Source organism: Pocillopora damicornis, chromosome 4 (assembly GCF_964200805.1).
Source record: "Pocillopora damicornis chromosome 4, jaPocDami1.2, whole genome shotgun sequence".
Lineage (NCBI taxonomy): Eukaryota > Metazoa > Cnidaria > Anthozoa > Scleractinia > Pocilloporidae > Pocillopora > Pocillopora damicornis.
Genome location: NC_142673.1, coordinates 1916839 through 1942348, shown reverse-complemented (window position 1 = coordinate 1942348; position 25510 = coordinate 1916839). Strand labels below are relative to the sequence as shown.

Below are 25510 nucleotides of genomic sequence, written 5' to 3'. Positions count from 1 at the left end.
AACTGAGAACATAGCGGATATACAACAACCGTGACTATTTTTCAATTTTGCAGGCACATACGCACAAAATTTAAAGAGGTGTTTTTTTATGAGAAGTAGTGTGTCAAAAAAATGATTGACTATCTTAGTTACAGCGGCATGAACTGCTGTCTCAATTTTCGTCCCTGGGAAGACCAGAAAATTATTTCTAACTAAGCAAGAAAAGAATTAGCTGGCACGTTTTTGATCCATCAATTAGTCTTTATTATTCAAGTTGAATACTCATAACAAACGGTAAGGCTTCCTTTTTAAAACAGTGATGCATTGACACCAAGAAAGTGATTTAGAAAAATAACTGAGAATAATCCCTGTTAACAAGTAAATAAAGCCCCACAACTATCTGTGGTAAATAACAAAGCCCGACCCTTAACTTACGTCTTTTAAAACGGAACCAATTCTACCGACATTCATAAAACCCAAGCATTCGGCTTTTGAGGTAGGACAACACCCCGGCATTCTAATTAGACAAGCTGAAAGTTGTATTTATTCTTCAGCCGACACAGTTAACAACAGCAAATTTAATTTAAATCACAAGCATTACTCTGCTGTTAAACTCTCGTTCCTCACAGGTAAGTAGCACAAAACTGCGTAACTATTAACCTTTCTAAGATTCTCCCATTCATCTAAAGGCACAGGATACTTTTCTCCTGGTGGAATCCTAATTCCACTATCAATTGGGAAATTGTTGATAATGAAATACACCCTCCCTTCTACTTCAACCGCACCGAGATTGTTGTTTGGAATGTGGCTTTGTTCAACATGAGACCACTGGTTGTTCTGCTCATTATAAATTTCAACTGGGGCGACAGAATTGTTATAAATACAACGTGTGCCCCCTGCAATGCATAGTCTACCGTTTACTACAAAGAGACTGGATCCAAAATGAGCACAATTAGCTGATGCCCTAGCTTTCCATTGATTTAGTTCTGGATCAAAACAAAAAACCACGGCTGGTTTCTCCTCATATCTAGGAATCCCACTTCCGGTAGATCTCATCACTCTACCATTACCCTGAACCACAAACAAACACGAGTTGAAAACTGCGGACGCTTTACAACAAAATGTGCCCGGACGAACTCCAGTGAAGCAAAATGAACTTATGAATTGCCACTGATTGGTTTTTAAACTAAACCTATAGGGCGGCTGCGATTCTCTGATTGCGTAGAAATAATCATCGACAGAACATAAAGAATCGATGTTATGCTGACACCCTAAAATAGGCGGTAGCGTCTTCCAAGTATTACTAATGGTATCATATCGATAAGTAACAAAATATTCCTCCTTTTTTCCCGCTACATACAGGTGATTACCGACATACTCTGCACAGAAAGACGCATTTGCCTCAGTCAACTGAGCCATGGTTGGAAGAGGTTTCCATTCTTTGATTTCAAAATCAAAGTACTGCATCTGGGCTTGAGGAATAATGGCCACAAGTACCTATCAAGAATACCAACGGGTGAGATGAAAATCATGGATTTGATGAAAATTCAAGGTAAACTCTATCAATACTGCATCGATTACGATATGCAGTTGATCCCTTTCTTCACGGTCCTGCCATAAATCTCCAACACTTCCCACCAACGACGTCAAATTGTGATCATGTGACTTCGAACAATATCTTTGACAGACCATTTAATTTTCCCACACCCTTCGAAAATATCCAAGTTATGTCATCGTATTTTGTAGCTCTCATTAATTTATAACTGTATCAGGATTTTGCTAGACTTTTAGTAAGCCTGGAAACATTTTTGAATCAAAGAAGTCTTTCGTTGGCCTTATTCTGCAATTTTGGAGAATTCTGACTTTATCTTTTGTTTAAGGTGTGATTCCTCTTTTCCTGTCTTTTATTTGTGTTGTATTTGTTTTAATATTTAAATAAAATTTAATTACTAGCCTGCCTGGGACCTTTCCTGAGATCTAGAAAGATAAACAAGTGGTTTTCTTACCGATTTCATGGACCTTGGTTTTGTTTTGTTGGTAGCGAACTCGGAGCTAGCTGAAGGCTCGTAGCTGTACAACAGTGATTCGTGCAAAAGCGTGTGAATCTCTGGAATGACTCGCATTTCTTGCGTATTGAGCTCCGCTATAACCTCTCTGATATTCACCAACCCCAGACGAACGGCCCCAATAATTTTGGCCGCAACTTCCATTCTCTCTTCCTTTTTGTGTTTAATCCACTGCATCACCGATTTAAAGATGAACGTCTCGGTCGGTGCACTGAGGTCATCTCGGCTGAGAAGGCTGAATAACTGATCTACTTCGATGTGGGTCAAAAATTCTTCGCTTTCACAGACATCTTTATACATCTTAGCAATTTTATACTCGGCAGCTTCTTGCAGATCTTTCAAGCCATGGCTATCAGCGATTTTCCAGATGCGGCAGAATTTTTCAAAATCAAAGCGAAGCATCACAAACTCGGTCAGCAGGAAATCACCACACTGTTGAACAACACTCGTCACTTGAAGATGATCTGCTGCAGCAAGAACTTCAAACACGTTATCTTCGTTGAGGTGAGGCTCTCCGGTGTAGATGGAGTCCAGTATGATCGTTAAAATATCAGGTGAAATACTCTCGTCTTTCAGCTCGATCACTTCCTGATTTGCTTCTCTCATTCCATCTGTAAACATGGCGTAGAAATAATCGCTATTCGCAGCCAGCACGATGCGATGAGCTGGAAAGATGTCTTCACCAACTTTTAATCGAACATCAATGAACTGCTCCTCGTCTCTAAACTGAGCACATTTGGACAAAAGAATCTCGGAATTGTTTACAACCATTTTGAAATGTAGGAATTTACTGATTCCGGAGGAGCAGAAACTGGGGCAAATCATCGTGTGACCAGGAAATCAAATAATCACGCAACATGAGTAAATACACACCAGCCCCTCCCCTAACCCAACATTAACCACAAGATGACCGTAAGTGGTTCGGTGAGTGGTAGGTGTGCAGTTGCTCAGATATTGACAATGATCCAGATGTCTGAGATGAATGTTTTGCGTGACGGAAATATTTCGTTTTTCTTTCTGTTTGATTAATCACGGCACAAAGAAAGTCGAACGTTATGGTTTTAAGATTCATTCTGCGCTAATAGGAGAAACTCAATACAAAAATTTCTAAATCAAAATGAAATCAAGGAAGACTGACACATACCTTCCAATATGGGATTCGTGTTACGTAACGTGACAAAGGGGCGGTTGTGAAGGATTGGTAGAATATTCTCCATTACTGTTACATTATCAAATACTATGCGGCTTCATACATTTCTTTGGGTTTTATTTATATTGCATTAAAATATCAACACTGATTTCAAATTAGGCTTTTCATTAAAATGCTGTTTGCACAATTTTTTTCGAAATGCCTCCTATAAATTTGAAAAAGTCTAAGCCTGATGTCTCTTTATGGAACCAGGGTGCTGACGTGTTTTCTTAGTTTATATGGACTCAGGTGATTATAAGGATGATCGCACCTAATTGGTCAATGGTAAAATGGTATCTCACTAAAATAGTCTCCAAATGCAACTTAAATTCAAAATCTCTATGATTGACTTTTTTTTTTTTATGACCTTAACAATCCCCATAAGGGCATTTTTATAATGATGACCTTGGAATATTCTCCTAAGATATCAAAGATACTTTTTTACAATTAACTGTTCTCAAGTAACAGCTCATCTGAAGCTTCACGATTTTCTGTCAATTCTTGTTTCATTTGATCAGTCTCAGTTCTGTTCACAGGCATATAAACAAACACTGCATCTGTATCATGCTGAGAAATTGGCTCCCAATCTTCAATGTTGACATGATAAACCTCCTCAGCACTAATTCGGATCCCACTGTCAAAGGCAGTGTTTCCGAGTATGAAGTAAATGTGACCCTCGATCTCCACAGCTCCAAAATTACCAGGTGGTATGTGAGGCTGTGGAACAGAACACCATTGGTTATTTTCTTCATCATATACCTCAACATAACTGGATGGAACAAGTCCCCTTTGACGCTTGCTGGGTGGGTCTGTTTTACCACCTGCAACATACAATCTTTCCCCAGCTTCAAAGGCACAGGCCTGAGTGTGGCTGTAAACTGTTCCTGCCAACTTTGCCCATTCATTCTTCAAAGGATTAAATCTGAACACCCCACGATCTGCCCCTCCTTCAGCCCAAGAGCCACCAATAGAATAAATATAGCCATTGTGTACAGCCACAGCACAGCCATACAGACCTTGATCTACATGGAAAGAAAGGCGTTGCCATGTTTTCTTTGAGAAGCTGAATCTCTCCGATACTACAGTGTGATTAACTTCACTGCCACCAATAACATACAGGAAATCTTCCAGCATGCATACTTGGAAATCACAATGTGTATTCTTCATAGGTGGTAATGTTTTCCAAGCATGTGTATCAAGTTGGTGCTGATGGACATCTTTCTCATCAAAGAGGAACAAATAATTTCCAGCGTACAGTGCTGCTGGTTTGATTTGAAGACTTGGTAGTTCAAGACCAGGAAATGGCTTCCATGATTTAGACACATTATCAAAGTACTTGACTTCAGACAAGCATGACAATGAAACCAGGGCCTTAAAAAAATCAACGATGGTTGTAATAAACTGTTAAAAGATATTGTTATGTTAGATGTTTTGTGTCAATTTTGTGCAGCATATGAGGTATGAGCTGGCTATCCTGAGACATCTCCAAATTTTCTAAAACAAATTGTATGTGACAGTGATTCATATTTTTTTATTCAAGAGCACACACACCCCATATATGCTTTTATTGAAAGCATACAAAAAAAATTTCAGACATGGACCCTACACCATGGCATGAGCAGGGCCTGGAAGAGCTGCACAACCATCCAAGATGCAAGCTTAAAGAAGAAAGGAAGAAATAGAAAGAGCTCCAATTGTCTAAAGCAATGCTTATTGACTGAGCTGGGAGGTGGAGCCAAAAATTTCCTATCTGGCACTTCTTCTCAGGCACTAAGTAACTGATATTAATGAAACAGCAAAATTAGTGCACAAAGCAGGTAAAAGAGTGTCAATATAGCTGAGGCTATGAGGGGGGCTCCTCGGGTGCATACGAACCCTTTACTCTTGTCGCTAGCGGTCATTCAAAAAATAACAACATGTAATGATTTAAATTATTTTTTCCTCAGTTTGTAAGCAAGCGGTATTCTACAAATCCTGCAATCTGATTGGTTCCAAGAGTATTCTCCCCATCCAGCCCACTCACAGCGGGCAGTTCTTTTTGCAATCATTTGTTAGGTTTGAGAAAAAATAAAAACGTTATTCACCAGCCAAGGTCGGTCGGTATTGGGAAAAACTGTGCCCTCTGTCTAGTGTAACCAAGACCTTGGGCACAGTTTTTCCCAATATGGACCTCCCATCTCGTGAATAACATATATAAACTGTAGAATGTTGTTAGAGTCAAGTGAGACTCTGGTGTAGGCCAACCTTTAATGAAAAACCCCTCTCGTGCCTCTGACTTATGATCAACCCACTCTAACAGATTAAGTATGTGACCCAAAATCGGTGTACCGACAATAATGTGCTGTTACTATTTCCCCCTACCCCACGCTCTAACCATGAATGCATGCAGCAGAACTGCAAAGGCCAAAGTACTTACCTTCGATGAAAGGCGTGGCATTCCCTTCTCTTGAGCAAATGAAGAAAACAAAAAGGGTCGGACATGCTGCGATAAGCTGTTGTGCATGAGCGAAAAACACTCAGGGATGTCTTTGAACTCCTCCGATTCAAGTTCTGATAGCACAACCATTATGTCGACAAGTGCTAAACGAACTTTGTTCAGCAGCCTTGGCGCATGTGGCAATCGGTTTTCTTTATCGTACTTCATCCAAGTGATCACGGTTGTGAAAAGAAAAGTTTCCGAGGGAACACTCAGATCGTTACGTGGAAGAAGAAGCTCTAACTCGTCTACAGTGATGTTCTTCATAAATCCATCTTCCTCGCAAATTTCTCCAAACTTCAGAGCGAGCGCTTGAAGACTTTCTTCACGGAGTTCAGTCAAATTATGCCGCTCAGCAACTCTGTGAATTTTCAGTTGAGTTTCCATGTGGAATTTATCTCGACTAAGGTTATTTCCGATGAATAAAGAACACTTCTTAACCACGCTAAGTATCTGTAAATGATCGGCTGCTTCTAAAACGTCTAGTACGTTATCTTCGGTTAGCGGGAGAACGGAGGAGTAGATGAAATTTAAAATTGTTTCGAAGGCCTCTGCGGTTAAATCTTCGCCTTGAAGTTCCACCTCATTCTGCGTACTTTCCTTCAACTCGGCAGAAAACATTGCATCAAAAAAGCGGCTTGAAGTGGCTAATAACACTTTATGAGCATGAAATATCTTTCCTTTGACGCGTAAAGTAACGTCCGTGTAGCAGTGATTTTCGCGCATTTTCGTTAAATTTTGAAACATCTCGCGCGAATACACCAGGTCCAGATCTTTTCCCATACTGAAGTGTGGATCATAAATATTACCAACAAATCACAATGAATTGTTTAGAAATGTCCACCTTTCACCGGCAAAATTTTAAAAAATATCTCATTATTTACCACCGAACTTTAACCACTTATTATTGCACGTGCAAATAAAGTTTTTGCCACGTGATTGGTTCAACGTAGATAAATTGATTGGTTAAACCGATCCCAGATTCAAACAGCATGGTACATGCTGATCTTCATAACGACAGGCATGTCTCCCACTCAGATTATAAGCAGTAGCAGAAGCAAATATCCGATTAAATTTCGACACAGGAGCAAAGCACAGGATTATCTTCTTTTCAATCGTGTGATTCGGTCCAGTGGTCAGGCGGCACGTGTCAAACACAATTCAGATCACGCAGGTCACGCAAGGAAACATAGGTGGACACTGTTTTGAACTTTTCTTCAAACCACCTGTAAATTGTGTTTTGCACGAAATAGAAATTAAATTGTAACGGAAATCCTATGACTCTATGCAGATTGCTCAACATGGCAATTTTTACAATTTTACATTCATTTTAAACTTGTTACCCCTCCCTACCCTTGGCTTTAGCAGATCTAGGCATCGATTATGCCTATAATCTCTCCTTCTTCACACTCCTTTTTATACAAAGTGTTTCCAGCACCAGGAATATTTGCTGAAAATGACTTTCACACTTGAATGCTTACTTGTTGGAACAATTCAAGGCTTAGTAACCATGCCTGGTGATATCAAACTCTTTCAAATACAAATTCAATTTATTTTTTTCCACCATAATACATGGCAATACTTAAACCTGATTTAAATACTTTGAATTAAAATAAATAATCATAGTCATGAAACTTTTGACACTGCATGCTGACAAAAAAGGTATAAAGAGTCTAAAAAAAAAAAAAACTTACAATACTGGAGCTAAGGACTTTATCCTCTACACCCCAGTTCTGAGGCTGAAGAGAATACACGAGAAAAAAAAAAAAAAAAAAAAAAAAAAAAAAAGACTGCCCATCAGACAAGTAATCATGAAGATTAAAATTCAATAAGAACAAAATATTTTTTTATATCTTTTTTTTGTGGTGGGTTTATGGAATTGTGAAGACTCAGTAATCAGGAGAAATAGAGAAGAATGAAAAAACCCCTCCCTCACCCTAAAAATTCTGAGTGATCACAAAAATTAATTTTTTTCAGCTTGCCTGACAGGTGTACAAAGTACAAAAAAGATTTAAAATTGTGAAACAGATTAAAAGAATCCAGACAAAATATCTCTAAACAGATTTAAAAAAAACAATACATCTTCAGAATATGGAAAAGTTTGGGTTAAATCTTAGCTTTCCTTTGCAAGAAAAGAGGTGTAGTCAGTTAAGGCAATTTTGCATATTCCTAGCAAAAGTACTTGGTTCAGATCTGACCTATACCTTGCACACAACAAACATTTAAAAGTGCTTGCTCATTCAAATTTAGAACTCTTTGCCCCTGACATTTCACTAACTGTCATGTTTTTCAACTTTCCATGCTTCTTTCACTTTGGTGATGGCTTCATCTAATTCTTCTTTCTTTGATTTTAAATCTTGGTCCACACTATTTAGACGTTCCTGAGAAGACTCTAATGTCTTAAATTCTTTCAAAAATGAAGCAACCACACCATAGAGCTCCTCATTAGATTGACATTTTGTCTTGATTTCGTCTGCATTTCCTTTACTTTCAGATGTGTCTCCTCCACTAGCTGAATGATCCATGACACTATCTGCACAGATTAAACATAATTTTTTTACCAGCTAAAAGCTGTAAACTGAAATTAAATACCAAAAAATGTATCTTGTGAGAAACCATTAAACCTTTAACTATCAGAAGTGATTCACATGTAACTTCACCCTATATACAGGTTATGAGAATTTAAAAACTTATCAGGTAGAGGTTGTTCTCTTGATCTAATGCAAAATCATCGTAGCTGACCAACAAGCAAATGTATAGCAGCTAGAGGGGAAAATTAACAGTCAGATCTTGGGAGTTATGGCTTAATACGCTGTTGCTGATGGTAAAAAAACGCTTTCCTGCGATAACCTTTCAATAATCAATTTGGCGACATTATCGACGTAACTCAGAGTGATGAGGTATCAGTAAACCTCTGAAGTTAACTCACCTGAATGACTGGCCAGCTTGTTTCCTTTCCCCTTTGATATTTGAGCTGATTCTCCAGCTACGATTGACGACTTAAACACGACATCATCGTCCCTTGCCGCAGCCAAATCTTCTAAAATCTGCTCGACTGACGGAGGAGAAGGACCTTGGTGTGCTTTTTGGCTGGACATTGAAAAGGAATCTAGAAACAACATCACGAATTTGTACATTCAAAGAGGAAATTTCCTCAGCAAGGCCGCCATGATGGAAATTTGCATAACAGCTAAACCGCTGGCTACTTGTCAGTAGTAACCACTCTCTCCAGTCTTCCTCGTGCTTTTGGAATCTTGTGGCAAGAAGAGAGCGGGAAATATATTTAGTTCAATATGAGAAAATTAAATCTCGGAAAGCTACGTTGTTCCACACAATCAGCCGCTAAAAACCAGTCTCTGAGTGGCTCATCAGCAAGAGATCAGTCACAGACTACGATTTCCAGTTTTTTCATCACCAAACATTGCCCGGTGAACGATCCTTCCTCAGGTGAAACCGGCAGGACAACAGCTGATGGAAATAAGCCCACAAAGGGTGCTAAGGTATGCTTTCTAGTAAAACAGCTGTTCATTGGTACACTGACATTGTGTTTCGAAACTGATATCGATATTGCAGTAAGATAAGAAGCTTGTTTACATCACACTTGGGCTATCGTATAAACAACCATTAGACCCTACCTCACCTTGGCCCTAGCCAATTCCGAACAACCCCTCCACCATCCCCCCCCCCCCTCCGCCTCTTTTAAGTCAATGGGTTGAAGAAGTAAATTTTGCATTTTACTTTGAACATGAGATTATGAGATTATTCAAGAACCTTTGCATGCAAGTGAGCACCAAATACTTGTTGTTCCTGTGTTTTATCCATGCCACCATGAAGCAATTGTTGTGTCTGCAAGAGGTGGGCTCTGAAATCTACAATCCACAATCCACACACACAAAAAAATGAACCTAGGTAGGATTTCGATTTATTGTTTCAATTTATTGATATTTATTTGTGATCTTTCAAACTATTAGAGGTGTGCCAGTAATATATCTCACAGTGAAGACAAGAACAATCCAAGCACACATTCAAAAAGGCAAAGAATATGTCTAAATCAGTCCATAAAGGAAGATGGAATAGTTGAAGATCATGTCACACTGAACAATAAGGAAGTACTGAGTAGTTCTACAATGGCCAAATTGAACTGCTTTAGAAAAGATTCAATCATGACTGATTTGCAAGTTGACAAAAAGCTGAGAAATCAGCCAGTCACAGAAATGTATGGAGACAGAATTGAGCCAGACAAAGATCATAGAAACAAGAGCAATGGTGGAGCTATCAATGACAAGGATGGTGATGGTTCAGAACCAATGGATTTTGATGAAAGAGTTCATCAGGAAAACTTAAATATCACTAAATTTGCTTGTACATCACGTCCATCAGGAAGACCAATTCAGAACATCAAAAATGTAGCAGAAAAGAATGAAACAGAAAGATATAAACCTGTCAACTTAAGGACTAAATCCACATATACACCTTTAGAACTTCAGTTTCTTGAAGTTAAATCCAAGTATCCTGATGTCATTTTACTTGTGGAGTGTGGCTATAGATACAGATTCTTTGGAGAGGATTCTGAGGTATATCATTAAAGATAAGTAGGGCAGTTGCTAAGCACTGGCTGCCAGTGGAATTCAGTAGATGAAAAAGCAATGATCACCAGCTAGATTTTTAGCCAGTGATGGCTTGGTAAAATATGTTGGGCACTTCTGAGGTTACACACCTACAATCATTTGATGTTGAATGCTATCTTTGAGAAGCCTCACTTGAAATTTCAGTCAGTAGCTTAATTTCTTAACCACAGCCATGGATAAAAAGAAATTAATAAAGCTTAGTTTTATCTATTGCTATTTTTTTAAGGACACTGTTAATTCTGAGAAGCTTTCATTAACCTATTTTTTCAGATTGCTGCCAAGGAACTGAATATCACATGCCACTGGGATCATAATTTTATGACAGCAAGTATTCCTACCCACAGACTTCATGTTCATGTCAAAAGGTCATCAATTCTAGTAGGATGTATTACAAAAATAATTCCTCTTCCTCTATATACGAAGATAGATTGTTACCATACTTGAATGTTTCTATGCCACACCCTCACATACCCACAGTCCAAAGAGCCCATCATGTTGGGATTTACCAGGAATGGACAAGCATCCTTCTCAGGAGAAGTTGCCTCACATTCTTATTCACCACTTCTTGTTACAGAGTGTCATAAAAGCTAGAATATGAAAGAAATAAGAAAGTTTTTATTTGTTTGTTGTGAGAGTAGGACCAAGAGAATAAAGCTGAGTCCTTCAGAAAGTATTGAACCTCAAACATTTGGATTTTGTGGTCCGTTGCCCTACTAGTGACCCATTTAGATTTCATTGGTTAGTTGGACCATTTACTAGGTTTAGGATAAGCTCACAGGAAGCAGGAACCAAGAACTGGACTTCTGACAATTGACCCCTTCACCACATGTGACTTACAGGCATTGTATTATCATACTGACAACCAAATATTTTCAGGTTGGTCAGTAAAGGTCATAAAGTTGGAGTAGTGAAACAAACAGAGACTGCTGCACTAAAGGCTGCTGGAGAAAATAAGAGTAAAGTATTCACAAGAGAATTGGAGGCATTGTATACAAAGACCACCCTGGTTGGGGAGGGTATCCTTTGTTTGAGATTGTGCAGGCCTGAAATAGGATGATGGGTGTAGCATGAGGGGTGAGAATAAAGGATGAGAGCCCCCCCTCCATTAACAATTTGCCATCCCTTAAGCCCTCATCACTCTTTTTGCAAAACTTTTAAAACATTCAGTCTTGTCATCTTGATATGCAATTCTCACCAAACAGTTGCCATATTTTTCACTTGAATTCAGTTTTGTATTGACCTCAATGACACTAAGATATGAAGACTATGGAAGATTTAGATGAAGCAGATTCTGTGGAGATGGGAAGTGGATATCTCATGTGTCTTGTTGAAGATGATCCGCAGGATTCTAAAATAAGCAGTGATAGAAAGCTGTTTGGATTGGTAGTAAGTAAATTTCATAATTGTGTGAGAGTTTCTTAGGGTCCTCAGGTCTACCTTAACTTTTAACTAACCCTTGGAAAGTCAACTACTCCCTTAAAAAATTTGTGAGGTCCCTCCTAAGTTACAATGTATGACAGATGCATTAGGTCCATTGTAAAAAAAAAACCTCGTGGGAGTTCCCTGCTTTAAGGAGCCTAGAGTTCCTCACAAAGATCCTTAAGGCAAGTCCCTTCATAAAAGACCCTTGTGTTCCCAGCAGAGTCAGTCCTAGAATTCAATGTTTCTTATTCAGATATCAAAATAGATGTGCTTGGGTCTCTCTTGGATGAAAACTTCCAAATTCTCACACCCTTAAACTATGTTAAATAACCACACGGCTCAGCCCTGACCTCTTGTTTGGTTTAAAATTTTATATTCAGGCAGTTCAACCATCCACTGGTGATGTCATCTATGATGACTTTCAAGATGGGCCAAGCTATATGGAGCTGGAGGCACATTTGGAACACATCTGCCCTGAAGAATTACTGCTGCCTGAATCCCTGACCATCAAAACAGAGAACTTCATCAAGGATTTTGTTACAAGGGTGCAAAGGTTTGTCATAAACTCTCTCCATTTAGAGGGAAACCTCAAAACTAAGAAAAATACCCCCCATTAAAGGGTCAGAGGAGAATATACTACATGATAGCAGGGACTATCCAAGTTCAGTGGTTGATTCCTACCCAATAAGAGAGAATTCTCCAATCTGTGATGTTAACAGAACACTCCATAATACACAAAAATTCATTTATAAATTTTTCATGGTGGTACCAAAGCTCAAAGAAAGGATCTCACCATAATTAAACCTGGGTTGTGATACCTTTTCTTTTATGTCAATGTTTCTAAAGCAAACAATTATTGCAGTATGTTCTGAATTCACAAATATAACGATGCCAAAAATTAAGTTTCTTTCTCTTTAAAGTTATGATGCAATTTATGGAAGATGTATCTAACAAATCCTTATCCTTATTGTCCAGCATTCCTTGGTAAGCTTGTAACATATTTTGCAAGAACCCCTTTAAATTTTTGTTGAGAAGTTTGGGTATCAATAGAAGCATTAAGGTTAATGGTGTTTTTTGTTACTGTTATGCAGACCAGAGGATAGTATAAGACTTGAAAGAATGCCTGATCAATTTTTTGATCATTCTACTTCTCTGAAATGCATTACTGAATTTTATGAGGAACAAAAGCCAGCGAGGAATGAAGAACTCTGCAAAGTAAACATTACCCAGGAACTGCAGGAAAACAGTTCAGCATTGGAAATAATCCTCAAGCTTCCCAAATCAGTTCAGTCTTGCTTTGCTGCACTTGTCAAATATCTTAAAGACTTCAGGCTGGAAAAAATTTTTAGGTTGATAAGGTATGTTCAAATAGTCCGGTAGTATTTCCTGAGCAATGCATGTGACAGATATACTTCTTATATGTGAGGATTGATTGTTTCTCAATTGGTATTAATTGATAAATGTGTTTTTTTTTTTTTAATTCACAGTAACTTTTCAAGATTTTCTGTACAGAACAAATTTCTAAAATTAAATGGCCAAACTCTGAGGAACTTGGAAATATTTAAGAATCAGGTATTTTGCTTGACTGATATTTACACTTGTTTTGATTGAATTACTTTTCTTGATAAGTCAAGAGCTCTAAAAATTCAACTAGCTCCAAGAATTTGCGAGCATGAAACGTCTTAAAAAGGGAAAATTGAAGTGTTATTCAAAATTTAAGTAAATTTCTTTAGCTTTCTTTAAGATGCATAAACATCCTAATTTTATCCACAGACAAATGGTAATGAAAAGTCGTCACTCTTCTGGATCATTAACCACACAACAACTGCATTTGGGCGAAGGCTTTTAAAGAAATGGATTTCACAACCTCTTCGAGATGTTAGGTGCAGGTTGCTCTTTCCCATGCTGTTTTTTACCAATCATAACTGTGGATCTGGACTGGTTTAACTTGAATTTTTCACTGAACGTTTTTGTTTTAAGTCCATTTTCCATCCTCAACCGTTTTTTGTTTTTGTCTATTCTTGCCTCTGGGGTATTTTTCTTTTTCTCACTTTTATGTGAATACAATTTCTTAATAACGTGTCATATAGAAGGCACCTTTAGCTTAGGTAGTTGTGCCCACTGCGCAACAGACGGATGTGTTCTGTGAATGCACCAAGGTGCACGGTTGTAGAAACCCTTTAAAGAGAATTTTCATCTCCTTTCTAACAACTCAACATCTTTTGTGTACATTTCAATCAGTGAGATCGAGAAGAGGCTTGACGCCGTGACAGAGTTGTGCGGTCCTAGTGCATCATGTTTAGCATCCTTAAAAGGCCTTTTGTCGCAGCTTCCCGACCTGGAGAGAGGATTATGCACTATTTGCCATAAAAAGGTTTGTTCAGGTTGAGAGTAAAGTTGTTTTTCGAGAGGAAGTACAGTGTCGGTAAAAGAAGGGTATGGGAAGGAAAGATGTTGGATGGTCTTGTGCAGCTGGAAAGAACAGATTCGGAAAATGTATGTCCTCGATTAAGAAACTGAATTGCTTAGCTTTTTACTCGCGTATTTGAGTATAATTGCCATTTACGACGAAAGTTTGTCCTGAATTTTGTAACATGAAGTGACAAGAAGATTTGCTACTTCTCTTGGACGGAATATTAGTTCAGTGCAAGTTATTCCTCACCATTTCGTTAAGTTTCCCTGAAAATTTGTTTTTTTAAACCCATTTACATTACAGGGTGGCGGCAAGAAAGAGCAGATCAGAGTAGAGCATTATGCGCCAGTCATTTAAACAAAGTTTAACAGTTGTTTCGTAAAAAACGCGCTCTAAACTATCTTGAGTTTAGCTGAATCTTTTATCTGAACGTTTATTTTTGTGAACAGTGTCAAGAGGGCCGAAAGCTAACAGTGGAAGGGTTGAAAACAACCCTCTCATAGAGACCTTGTCTAAATAACGGGTCCTATACAACCCTGAACAGAGTTCGAACCCAGACTTCTCGGTGGGAAATCCCTTGTGCTAATGACCAGGCCTCCGTGTTTCCAACTCGCGTAATTTGGCCATAAATATTAGCCATTACAAACACAATGTTCCCCTTTGGGCTCGCATGTCACACAAGTCATGTGAGAGCACAAAAATCTGCTTTCTCAGGTTTCAACTGTAGAGCTACCTTTGTGACGCTCAAAATTTATACTGATGAATGTGACACTGCATTTTACTATGTGTTTTTTTTTTATTGCTCACCATAGTGCACACCAGCAGAGTTTGTCACAATAACAAAATCTCTGGTAAGGATTGCAAAACACCTTCAGTCAAACAAAGATGTTGCCACGAGCAAACTTGAATCTTCACTTCTAAGAAACGTTTTCACTGAGGTATTTACAATGAAGTGGTGTCGACATTACGATGTAATTATATACGTTTTCCACTTACCTTAACGCTTGACCAAGAAATTATTTTTCTAATTTTTTTTTTCAGGTGCCGACGTATTTGGAGGATGTTGAAGATTTTCTTCGGCTGGTTGATGAAAAGGCTGCCAAGTAATTAACATTTCTTAAATAAGAGTTTAGCGGTTTGGTTTCCAACGTCCAAACGTTTATACAGATGTAGTAGTCCTGAACTGAAGAGACCGTCGACTTCACGGCAGATACTGTTAGTTAGCGAGCCAGAACACAGGAATTTCGAATCGAGGTCTCTTCAGTGGAAGGCCTTCAATTGTAGCTGCACTGATTGAAGGGAAGAGAGAGAGTAAACTATGAAATTCATTCGTAGACGGTTTTACGACGCAAAGTTAGGTTTTGCGGTTTCTTATTAAGTAGTGTTGTCAAAGTTCATGTGCTAAAACTTTTAACTGACTCTTTCGAGTTATCAGTGCGTAACTAAAAATGTTGAATCTAAATCAAAGATCTAGCTCATCAGAATAAAGAGAAATGGCCGACTGCTATCTCTGTTCAGCTTACCTGGCCATCGTTCCATTTTATTTCCAGAGACGGCGACAAAACCAAGCTGTTTTGTGATCTAACGCAGTTCCCCATGATAATGAAATGTAATTTGGTGAGTCAGAGACCATTTTGTTCCAATGAATGTTCAAACAAAACGCACAGTTTTTCAATTCACCTACTGTTATAAAATTTCTTTTACGTTCAATATGAATTGTTTAAGAGTTTCTTCGTTTATTAGGAAATTGAGAAGATTCTGACCGACTTAAGGAACCATCGTTCAGAGTTTAGACAGGTGTTACGACATCCATCTTTGGATTACTGCTGTGTTTCAGGAAACGAGGTATTTTCGATCCATTGTTTCGCTTTGCTCAGCTTAGGGTAGTAAACTTGAATTTTCTGAAGAGAAGAGTGAACATGTTGAAAATGAGCACGAATCGCCAATCAGCGCTTTATACAGCCCCGAATGAACTGATCACAAGGTCATAGGAACTGAGTTTTAACCAAAGTTTTGTATTGTTTATTTCAGTTCTTAATCGAAGTAAGGAACACGAATTTGAAGACTGTGCCTGCCGACTGGATAAAAATAAGCGCGTAAGTCTCCAGAGCTCATTAAGCCTCTTCTCTTCGTTGTATCATTTTATAAAACGTTGCGTCTAATTTCCACTGATCATTCCACCTTTAAAAAGAGGTGATGAGTCATGTTTTCCGTGGGGAACAGTTTATAAGGTGCCTGATTGTAGTATTGCAAAGGAATAACTGCTTAATTTTGAAATAGTTTTTGAAAGATAATTCTGCTGCTGATACTCCTACCTTTGTCTTTAAACCTTCACAAACTAAGGCTAAAAAGTTCTCACCAGTCTCTCTATCAATCATGAGCGAAATCTGAATCAAACGCTGCTCAGTATTACCAACGTGGTCACTCACGTTTTTCCCGCGCTTTTAATAGATGACTTGCTTTTACCGCGAGCTCTCATTGGCTACTTGAATTGGAGCGCTTTTCGATTCATAGGACACAACCAAAGTTAACAGCAATTCGAACTCAAGTTCATAAAACAAGGAGCCAATGAGCACTCGAAATATAAACAGGCAAACTACTTGCAGCGCGGATAAACTCTAGGGACCAAGTCATTATTTGTCTTAGTTTTTTATCTGATTAGTTGAGAAGCTGATACAAGTTTTCAAGACCAGTCGTAGAGCGAAGAAAGGCGAACTAATAAAATCCCTAATCACTAACGAGTGGCCTTAACTGTTTAAAATTGTAACGAAGTACGCTCTGTGCGGTTTTAAGTAAGTTTTAAGTAAAATTCTCGATTATTTCAGATAGCGGTTTGTGCAGTGAATAGCGCTGTGCGATTTTCGAACTACAAAATTTTCCGAATGGTTTTGTATTAAGGTATTGATTTACTGACGATAGGTTCGACATGAATCACTTTTGTGTGTGGTTTTTCCAGTACGAAACAGGTGTCAAGATTCAGGACACCATTTGTAGAGGACAAGTTCAAACTTCTTTGCCAGTGGCGAGAACAACTGTCAATCTGCTGTCAGGAGGCGTGGCTAGAATTTCTCGCGCTCTTCTCGGAAGCGTGCGCAAGATACCGGCGTGCCGTATGTCATATCGCCACGCTCGACTGTTTGTTCTCCTTGGCAACCGTGGCCAGTCAGCGAGGTTTTACCAGGTATGGCTTGTTATCAAATGGGAAATATTTTCTATTTAATGTTGAATAAATGGTTGTTCTCACGGTGTGAGGTCACTTTCAATTAAAGAAAAAATGTGAAGCATTTTTTAAAGCCATATCCGAGTTTGCTGTAAGAATTCAAACCCAAGCCCTATGTCGTCACGGTCCTGAGTTTGTCAGCATGGTGGAAGGGATTTTAGATTTGCCAACATTGCTGACGCTGAATTTAACATCTTTTCTGAGAGAAAACAATTTTTATAATGAGAATTTGTTTTGAAATTCTCTGCATTCACGGTTCTTTACAAATTGTCCTTGTAAGTAATATCTCTATAGTGATAAACAGAGTTCTAACATATCCGCTTGCGGATTTGAATTATTCTGCTCGTACTGACTTTACCTCTCACTCGTTCGCCTCGTGGACTCGTGAGAGATATCGTCAAAATACCTGACATTAGAATTCGATTTCAAGGAACACTTGTACAAATTTCCATTAAAATGTCATTCTTATGCGCACGGTAACTGAATGAAGGTTTTGCGGCGTAACTTTCGGTAGAGGGCCCTCTCTTGGTTTTGTTACCGTGGGAAATGTACTCGCTTTGCATTCTGTGAACTTATACTCTTTTCTGGCTAGCTCTTGAAAGTAATTTGTGAAGTACATTTGGACATCCGTTAAAGATTGCGATTTGAGTATTTTCCACTCGGCAGTTTCCGAAATTTTGCGGAATCGAAATGTAATAGGAGGGAGCTTTGCGTAATATCCCTCGACAATAATTGAACTTAAGCGAGTTAAATTGATATATATTCTTAGCGAAGCGATTAGTCGCCTTACCTCTTAGCTTGATGTACTTTAGAACGAAATTACATTTGCTTGATGCTCTGTTATCTTCAAAATGGGTGCTTAAAGTTTACTGCTTCCCGAAATAATAGTTGTACGTTATATCAGATACTTATTTTAAGTGCTCTGCGCAACAGTTTTCTATTCGGGAGTATATTACTTCTCTAGCTTCATACTATATCAAATCAGTTGAAGACTAAACAGAACCAACGTTTGCAAGAATGGTCATGAACACCTCTGATTTCGCTGAGGAACCCCAACTACGAACCTGTGTTATGAACAGAGTTGTCTGGAGCAACAGCTATGACACAGAAAAGACAAGCTTTGCCATCATCGCGATAATCCTCAATGGTCTTAGCATGCCTGTGATAATTCTCATGAACGTGTTGGTGGTCGCAGCGGTGAAGACAACACCCAGATTGCGAACAAATTATAACTTTTTGTTGGCTTGTTTGGCAGGTACAGATCTGTTGGTAGGAATTGTTGTTCAGCCAAGTTTCATTGCCATAGAAATTAACGTTCTAAGGGGAATATCTTTGGAGCAATTCTGCCAACACGAAAAAGAGTTTTCTTACTTCGCTATCATTCCCATTCTCTCATCTTTTTATCATGTCACCCTTATAAGTGTTGAGCGCTTTGTAGCGATAAAACACCCCTATCGTTACACCACTGTTTGTACTAATCGTCGCCTGATTACGGCAGTCGCCATCTCGTGGGTCATGACTTGTTTGCCGACCGTACTTCACTCTCTTGAAGAAAGATTAAAACCGATAGTCAGAGCTTTTCGTGTTTGTTTTTCGATGTTTAACTTTTTCGTAATTATATTCTGTCATATTTCGGTTTACTTTGTGTCGCGTCGACATGAGAGTCGGATCAGATCGGAGCAAGTATCACTGCAAGCCGCTGCTGACTTTGCCAAGGAGAAGAAAGCTTTGAAGACAACTAGAATTATTATACTGACTTTACTTTTGTGTATTCTGCCTCCTTCAGTGTATGGTTTATTTTTGCGCATCTTCTCCAACAGCAGTAATTATGTTGTGACAGTAGTACATTTGAGTCATCCTGTCGTATCAACTTTTAGTTTACTTAATTCTGTTTGTAACCCGTTCATATACTGCTATAGAAACAGGACATTTCGGGGCAAATGCGTCAGGTTGCTGAAATTTAGATGCACATATCAAGGCACCGAAGAATAGTGACTCTACCTACGTTTGTGATGGAGACATCTTAAAATTATTAAACTTTGTCCAAGTGTTGTTTTTTTTTCTGAAGAGTGAAGGTGGTTGCCCTCAGTTGTGACGTTGTGTTCTTTTTGGGGGTTCTTGAAAGTTTAAAGTCCAAGTGAGGGCTGTTTCAAATTAATATTTGATCACTCTACTGAAGGTAAAAGATTTAACGCACTTCCCATATCAGAAAGGAATTCAAGGTTGAAAAAAATTTCCTATCTTGACACGAAATAGCCATAAAGATATCTTTGTAACCCGACGCCGGTAAAATATGCGTCCCTATTGGCTGGCTTTCTCACCAAGTATTGGCTCATGAATAAGGTGTAGAAAATTCAGGGTATTAGCAACTACACCTGTGTTTCAATAATTGTGCAGATCTCTGGGAACTAACACTCAATAAATTTTTTGCGGCTGCCAGTGATATCCATAATTGATTTCTCGAAAGGCTTCCGATTTGGTAAAGAAATAAGCTGCCCACTTGTATTTTCCGCTTCTCATTCTTTTCGGAATGGCAATTGAAATAACACATTAAGTGAAATGCGTCTTCATGCTTTGTGGAAAGTTACTTTGCAATGTGCGACCTTTTTTACCTTGCGGTAATTCAAACACGGTACCGTCAGAAATGGTACTTGAGAATACTTTGCAAAAGTCCTATTATTTCAATCAAAATGAGATTTACATTGTGAAGTGCGATATTAACGGTTTATTTTCGCAATCGTTCACTTCCAATCTTTAAAATGTGTCGATCAGCAAGAAAAAATCTCAGCATATATGATTTAGAAACATCATATCTTGGAAAGTGCTTGAATGATCACTATTTGCGTGTTGCGATGCATCAAACAACGAACGAGTGAGCGCAACGAACGAGTGAGTTTTTGATGCAACTCAACTCGTGAATAAAGATCGTTCGTGCGCACTTTGTGGAATATTCTCCATTAAATGCGTCGTGGGGTGATACTTTGTTACAGTGAGGTGTTATTCTGTTTTTGATTTATTGTCTGCTTGTCGAAAGTTGAAAATATTAGCTACTGAGCTACACTGTAAATTTAAGATAAAATATATTCAATTACATATGTATGGGGACAAAGTCTGCACTTCACGAAAAAAAAATTTTTCAAAGTATTAAGCGGTCATCAGAATACACAAGCTTGCAAACGTTTATTTAAGGCGTTTCCGTAAATGTCATCATACGCTCCGCAGGAAAAAGTTAAATTTACCGAGAAATATTCTAATGTAAGTGGCAGCATTGGGCTATTTATATGAGAGAAAAAGTCTTCATAAGCCGCAAACTTACTGCAGAGGCAGAGGCAGAGGCTCATCATGTACCTTTGTTTATGCGGTGTTGGTGAAGAAATCACTTAGATTGCAAACAAATTATAACGTTGTTTTGGTTTGCTAGGCAGGTACAGATCTGTTGGTGGGAATTGTTGTTCAACCAAGTTTCATCGTTGCACAAGTTTATGTTATAACGGGCAGATCTCCAAAACGGAAACGTTCTTTCCTTGATCCTCGTTATTCCTATATTATCATCTTTGCATCACCTAACCCTCATAAGTGTAGTGCGCTTTGTAGCGATCAAACACACTTATCGTTATACAACCTTCTTTACTGCACGTAGTTTGACTCTCGTGGGTCTTGGCATGTTTGCCAACCTTCATTTTCTTGTCGATAGATTAAAGCGTACGATCAGAGTTTTTCGTGCTTCGTTTACATTTATCAACGTGCCCGTGATGATTTACTGTCGTATTTCGGTTTACTTCGTGTCCCGTCGATATGAGAATCGAATCCGATCGGAGCAAGTTTCACTGCAGGCCGCTTCCAACTTTGTAAAGCTTCGAAGACAACCAGAATTATTATACTGACCTTACTTTTGTGTTTAATACCCGTTTTAGTGTGTGCTATATTTGTTGGCATCTCATCCAACAGCAGTAAATATATTGTGACTGTAACACGTTTGAGTCGTCCTGTTGTTGTAACCACTACTTTCATTAATTCTATTTTTAACCTGTTCAAATACCACCACAGAAATAGAACATTACGACAAACATGCAAAGCGTTGCTGAAAATGAACCGTGAATTTATAACGACGATTGATAACTCTTTCTTTTCATTTAACATAGACATTTATAAGTCTTTTCCATATATACATATATATATATATATATATATATATATAAACCCTCTGTTAGAATAAACCTTTTTGAAACCTCATTGTGTAGTTTTTGACTACATAATAGTGTGACTTGCACGGAAAGGTGAGATGATATTTGTATCCTTCAAGTTTGCTTGAGCAACGCTCGTTTTTAAGGACAACGAAAAACCTCTCTTATCCGCTATATTTGTGAATAATTTTTGCTCGTATCTTGAACGTCCTTCCTGTTTTCTTCCATTTACCTTTTAGTCGCATGTCGAAAGTCTCAGTGATTCAGGAAACCCTTGGGGTAAATTTCTATGGGAGAGCTCCCCGCCTCCCCCATCTCTAAGGGCGCCCTATCAGGCGAGATTGAGTAAACTTCAGCAAGACTCAACCGACGAGCTGTGAAACAAGCGACAATTTAGTACTCATTACAACCTTTTCAGTCTTGATTTTGTTGTTCCAGGCCTGTCGTAAAAGACTGTGAAGCCCATATTTACATTAAACAAGGACGACATCCAGTGTTGGATACGCTTCTCTCAGAGAATGAACAGTTCGTCCCGAATGATACGCAAATGGATGTAAGTGAATTATAATTTACCAGGAGGTTTATGAGCACGGGCAGCAAGTGTGAACACGAACAGAAAATTAAGTGAAATATTTGGCTACGTCTAAAGCACGGCAGAGATGCAAGCTTAGGTGCGATTAAATCGACTTGAAAAACATGGCAACCGTAGTGAGGTATCTGCGTGTCTCTGATTAACAGGGTTCACGTAATTCCTTTCAATTGTCCAACAGGCGAGAGCTCAGTCCTAAACTCTCCCAACTAGAGTTTAAGGGAAAGTGATGAAAATGTCTGTTCTGTCAGTCTTGGAATTTGGAGTTTTTCGGGAAGATTATGGGTACGTGTTTAGCAGTACATAGTTTGACTGCCGATTGTTCTCTTTGTAGGTCAACAGCAATCGCTGCATGATCATTACAGGACCAAACATGGGAGGAAAAAGTTCTTACATAAAACAAGTACGATTCTACCTTGAAGAAAGCAGTTATATTCTACTGTCGTTGTTTTTACGAAAGGTTAAATCTAAGTTAATTCTCACTTTACTTCGCAGGTTGCTTTGATTGTTATTCTCTCCCAGGTCGGCTCTTTTGTACCGGCCGAAGAAGCTCGGGTTGGAGTTTTAGATGCAATTTTTACCAGGTAAAAAATATTACCAAGCCAAAATTCATTTTTACGCTCGTTTGGTTTCTAGTCCTTTGTTACTTCTTGTTTCATTGCAATTACGTCATATATTGACAGGATGGGTGCCACAGATAACATTTACAAAGGACAAAGCACATTCATGGTTGAACTTCAGGTAAGTTGAAAATTTATTTTATTTTCATCTACAGTTAAGTCTGTTTACTCAAGCCGGTAACGAGATAATAAAAGATTTAAAGCGACACTTCATTATGTTGTACACAATTTGTGATTAGTTTAATTTAGCATTAAGATGCACACTGTAACAGTTCATTGACCGACTATTGCTTTCGTTGCAGGAAACGTCTGACATCATTGCCCAGGCTACTCCTAAGTCACTTGTCATTCTGGATGAGCTAGGCCGCGGTACTAGTACCCATGACGGCACGGCTATTGCCTATGCTACAGCTCACCACTTCATAAGTAAGGTTGGTGTCACTTATGGCTGAAGGAAGGCACCACCTCTCAGTGCAAAATCTGTAATTCGGCAATATACCATAATTGTGTAGGACGTTCCCTTCAATCCTACTAATTTTTCCCCACAGATAGCAAGCTTGACTCTGTTTGTAACACACTATCCGTCTCTTGCGGAGCTGGACGGATTATTCCCAAACCAAGTCACCAACAGCCACATGGCATTTATGACATCAGAAGAGCCAGGCGCCAAACACTGTGACGATGGTGGGGAAGGCGAAGACAACAATGTCATGTCTCCCGTACCGTCAGTTACGTTTCTGTACCACTTGGTGAATGGAGCGGCCGCGAGAAGCTACGGGTTAAACGTTGCTCGCCTGGCGGGAATTCCGAATGAAATCATTAACACAGCAGCTGCAAAATCACGAGAAATGGAGAATTTGATCATGTCAAGACGGTGGGTACTTTTCAGTTAGATTAGAAGGGTTGTTGGCAGACTTTACCAAAGCTGCGAAGATGTTTGTCGTATGCAAATAAACCGCGAGTTTTCTAAGGAGCAAACCTGCGATTAGAATCGAGAGGTTTCTGATCGGTTTGTTGTCACTTGATTTTATGATAGATTTGCTTCGCTCTCAGTTTATACAAATTTTAACTCAAATACGAGCTGCTTTGACCCTTTTTAAAAGTCATTGCATTAGTTGACGGTTCAAACAACTGGCTATTGTCAGGATAGCTAAGAAATGCCCCTTGATGAATTTCACACGACCCGTTACTTTTCAGTTAAAGTTATTAATCGTGAGTATTTTTTTTCTTTTAAGTATAGCGATATTTGATATCATCAGATTAATAATGTTCTTATCTTTTTTTCCTTACAGATCCATCAAAACTAGTTTTCAGGAAATTTTCTCAAAGTCGCCAACAACGCGCGAAGTTATCGAGCAGCTGAGGATTGCTTTGCAGAAGATTTCACCCGAAATCGTTTAACATTTATTTCCTCGTTTTCACGTGCAGCCAAACAATAGGATATTTAAAGAAAGATGTTTTTCATCTTGTCACGAGCGTTGGACAAAGAAAAAATTCTGAGTCCTCATGAGGAATCGTACCTCAGACCTTCGGATTCCGTGCTCCGATGCTCTACCACTGAGCCACAGAGACTCCACCTTGAGCAAGGTTCTAATGACACGCGTCCAGCATACTGCTAGGATCAGAAATGTAGATAGCGTTATGTTTGTAGATAGAAATGAGAGAGATGGTAAGTAAAGAAATAAAGAAAGATTTTTTTGGTCTTGTCACGAGCGTGGGACAAAGAAAAGATATTTGTACCCATTATCGAGACATACAGAATACACCAGACCAAGTTACCACAAAGAGCCGCATAAAACTCGTAATCAAATCATTTGATTTAAAACTGAGCACTCCATGGAAAACGAGATTTTTTAATTTTGGTCTGTCCATCCATAGCGGCAAGAATGTCTTCTTTACACAATGTAGTGCACGTGTATATCAGGAAACTTGATAAATGTCATACTTTTTCTGATGGAAACTTGCTCGCATGGTTAGGACTTCGAAGAGGAACTACACATTGGTAAACAGTGAACAGTTTTTAGACACTTGAAGACAGTGTTCATTCTCCCCTGTAAGTTGTTATAGAATTGCTCGGCTAAATCAGATTTACTTCAGAACAGAGTCAAACTTATGAAAGTTGGCCTAAAATCTGCGAGAATATTCCAAATTTTTTTAGTTTGGCAGAGGATGAGACCTCTACAGGTTATACAATGTGATGCGCGCCAATACATGGGAACCAGTCGGAGAGGTCTATCTATGTAGTGATTTGCTTTCATTTTCCCGCCTTTCCATTACTTGTTTTCCACATTATACAGGGCACGCCCATGAGCCATCTTTGAAAAAATAAATAAACCAAGTAATTTGTATATTGATTGAATTTCACCTGTCGGATTTTACTCGAGCAACCAGGAAGCATCATCGAGTGACTGATTGAAAAGAGCTGAAGAACTTTAGAATGTGCAATATTTAATCTATTTTCAAAAGTGGATTAGGTTGTTATCAAATGCACTCCTGATTTCGTATTTTTTTTGGTACTGGAACTTGAAATAATTGGGAGGGACGTATACAGCCTTGCACCGCCTGTCTTTACAAGACAACCTGTGATCTGATTTAAAAACGCCTGAGAGAAAAGACGGATTAACAACTCATTCGAGACATGACCCAAGCTTTTGTCACCGCACGGGACACCTTGTGACAATTGTTTTGAGTCACAATTTGCTTTTCCCTAATATTTCACTCGTA

At 38.7% G+C, this 25510-nt stretch overlaps 5 protein-coding genes across 5 annotated transcripts; 2 read left to right on the top strand and 3 right to left on the bottom strand.

The window, feature by feature from the left end:
- Positions 1–219: 219 nt before the first annotated feature.
- LOC149046427 (kelch-like protein 26) lies at positions 220–3410 on the bottom strand. Its single transcript, XM_089203237.1, has 2 exons — positions 1986–3410; positions 220–1476 (listed from the first exon to the last, which is right to left on the bottom strand). The coding sequence occupies exons 1-2, from the start codon at positions 2868–2870 to the stop codon at positions 577–579; spliced, it is 1785 nt and encodes a 594-aa protein (XP_089059363.1). The 5' UTR covers positions 2871–3410; the 3' UTR covers positions 220–576.
- Positions 3296–6807, bottom strand: LOC113672576 (kelch-like protein 23). The gene is made up of 2 exons (XM_089203239.1): positions 5651–6807; positions 3296–4605 (listed from the first exon to the last, which is right to left on the bottom strand). Exons 1-2 carry the CDS (start codon positions 6491–6493, stop codon positions 3682–3684), a joined length of 1767 nt encoding a protein of 588 aa, XP_089059365.1. The 5' UTR covers positions 6494–6807; the 3' UTR covers positions 3296–3681.
- Positions 6808–7241: 434 nt separating this feature from the next.
- LOC113672569 (uncharacterized) lies at positions 7242–8910 on the bottom strand. Its single transcript, XM_027188871.2, has 2 exons — positions 8640–8910; positions 7242–8243 (listed from the first exon to the last, which is right to left on the bottom strand). Exons 1-2 carry the CDS (start codon positions 8845–8847, stop codon positions 7984–7986), a joined length of 468 nt encoding a protein of 155 aa, XP_027044672.2. The 5' UTR covers positions 8848–8910; the 3' UTR covers positions 7242–7983.
- A 22-nt stretch (positions 8911–8932) lies between these two features.
- Positions 8933–25133, top strand: LOC113672640 (DNA mismatch repair protein Msh3). The gene is made up of 23 exons (XM_089203233.1): positions 8933–9210; positions 9682–10284; positions 10609–10703; positions 11215–11354; positions 11594–11724; positions 12141–12313; positions 12852–13118; positions 13248–13332; positions 13534–13643; positions 14002–14134; positions 14986–15111; positions 15215–15276; positions 15724–15790; positions 15917–16018; positions 16205–16269; positions 17130–17354; positions 22016–22130; positions 22501–22569; positions 22662–22750; positions 22850–22907; positions 23089–23217; positions 23335–23660; positions 24079–25133. The coding sequence occupies exons 1-23, from the start codon at positions 9004–9006 to the stop codon at positions 24185–24187; spliced, it is 3486 nt and encodes a 1161-aa protein (XP_089059359.1). The 5' UTR covers positions 8933–9003; the 3' UTR covers positions 24188–25133.
- Positions 18282–19449, top strand: LOC149046426 (trace amine-associated receptor 5-like). Its single transcript, XM_089203241.1, has one exon. The coding sequence runs from the start codon at positions 18411–18413 to the stop codon at positions 19383–19385; it is 975 nt and encodes a 324-aa protein (XP_089059367.1). The 5' UTR covers positions 18282–18410; the 3' UTR covers positions 19386–19449.
- Positions 25134–25510: the final 377 nt, after the last annotated feature.

What these genes read in the sequence shown, in the direction of transcription:
- LOC149046426 (XM_089203241.1), top strand. Translation starts at nt 18,411, where the DNA reads ATGGTCATGAACACCTCTGATTTCGCTGAGGAACCCCAACTACGAACC.
- LOC113672640 (XM_089203233.1), top strand. Translation starts at nt 9,004, where the DNA reads ATGAGAAAATTAAATCTCGGAAAGCTACGTTGTTCCACACAATCAGCC. An exon ending in GTTGATGAAAAGGCTGCCAA is followed by an intron (nt 15,277 to 15,723) that starts GTAATTAACATT and finishes TTTTATTTCCAG; the next exon opens with AGACGGCGACAAAACCAAGC. An exon ending in AGTCAGCGAGGTTTTACCAG is followed by an intron (nt 17,355 to 22,015) that starts GTATGGCTTGTT and finishes TTGTTGTTCCAG; the next exon opens with GCCTGTCGTAAAAGACTGTG.
- LOC149046427 (XM_089203237.1), bottom strand. Translation starts at nt 2,870, where the DNA reads ATGATTTGCCCCAGTTTCTGCTCCTCCGGAATCAGTAAATTCCTACAT. An exon ending in AACCAAGGTCCATGAAATCG is followed by an intron (nt 1,477 to 1,985) that starts GTAAGAAAACCA and finishes TATTCTTGATAG; the next exon opens with GTACTTGTGGCCATTATTCC.
- LOC113672569 (XM_027188871.2), bottom strand. Translation starts at nt 8,847, where the DNA reads ATGTACAAATTCGTGATGTTGTTTCTAGATTCCTTTTCAATGTCCAGC. An exon ending in CAAGCTGGCCAGTCATTCAG is followed by an intron (nt 8,244 to 8,639) that starts GTGAGTTAACTT and finishes TAATCTGTGCAG; the next exon opens with ATAGTGTCATGGATCATTCA.
- LOC113672576 (XM_089203239.1), bottom strand. Translation starts at nt 6,493, where the DNA reads ATGGGAAAAGATCTGGACCTGGTGTATTCGCGCGAGATGTTTCAAAAT. An exon ending in TGCCACGCCTTTCATCGAAG is followed by an intron (nt 4,606 to 5,650) that starts GTAAGTACTTTG and finishes GATTTTTTTAAG; the next exon opens with GCCCTGGTTTCATTGTCATG.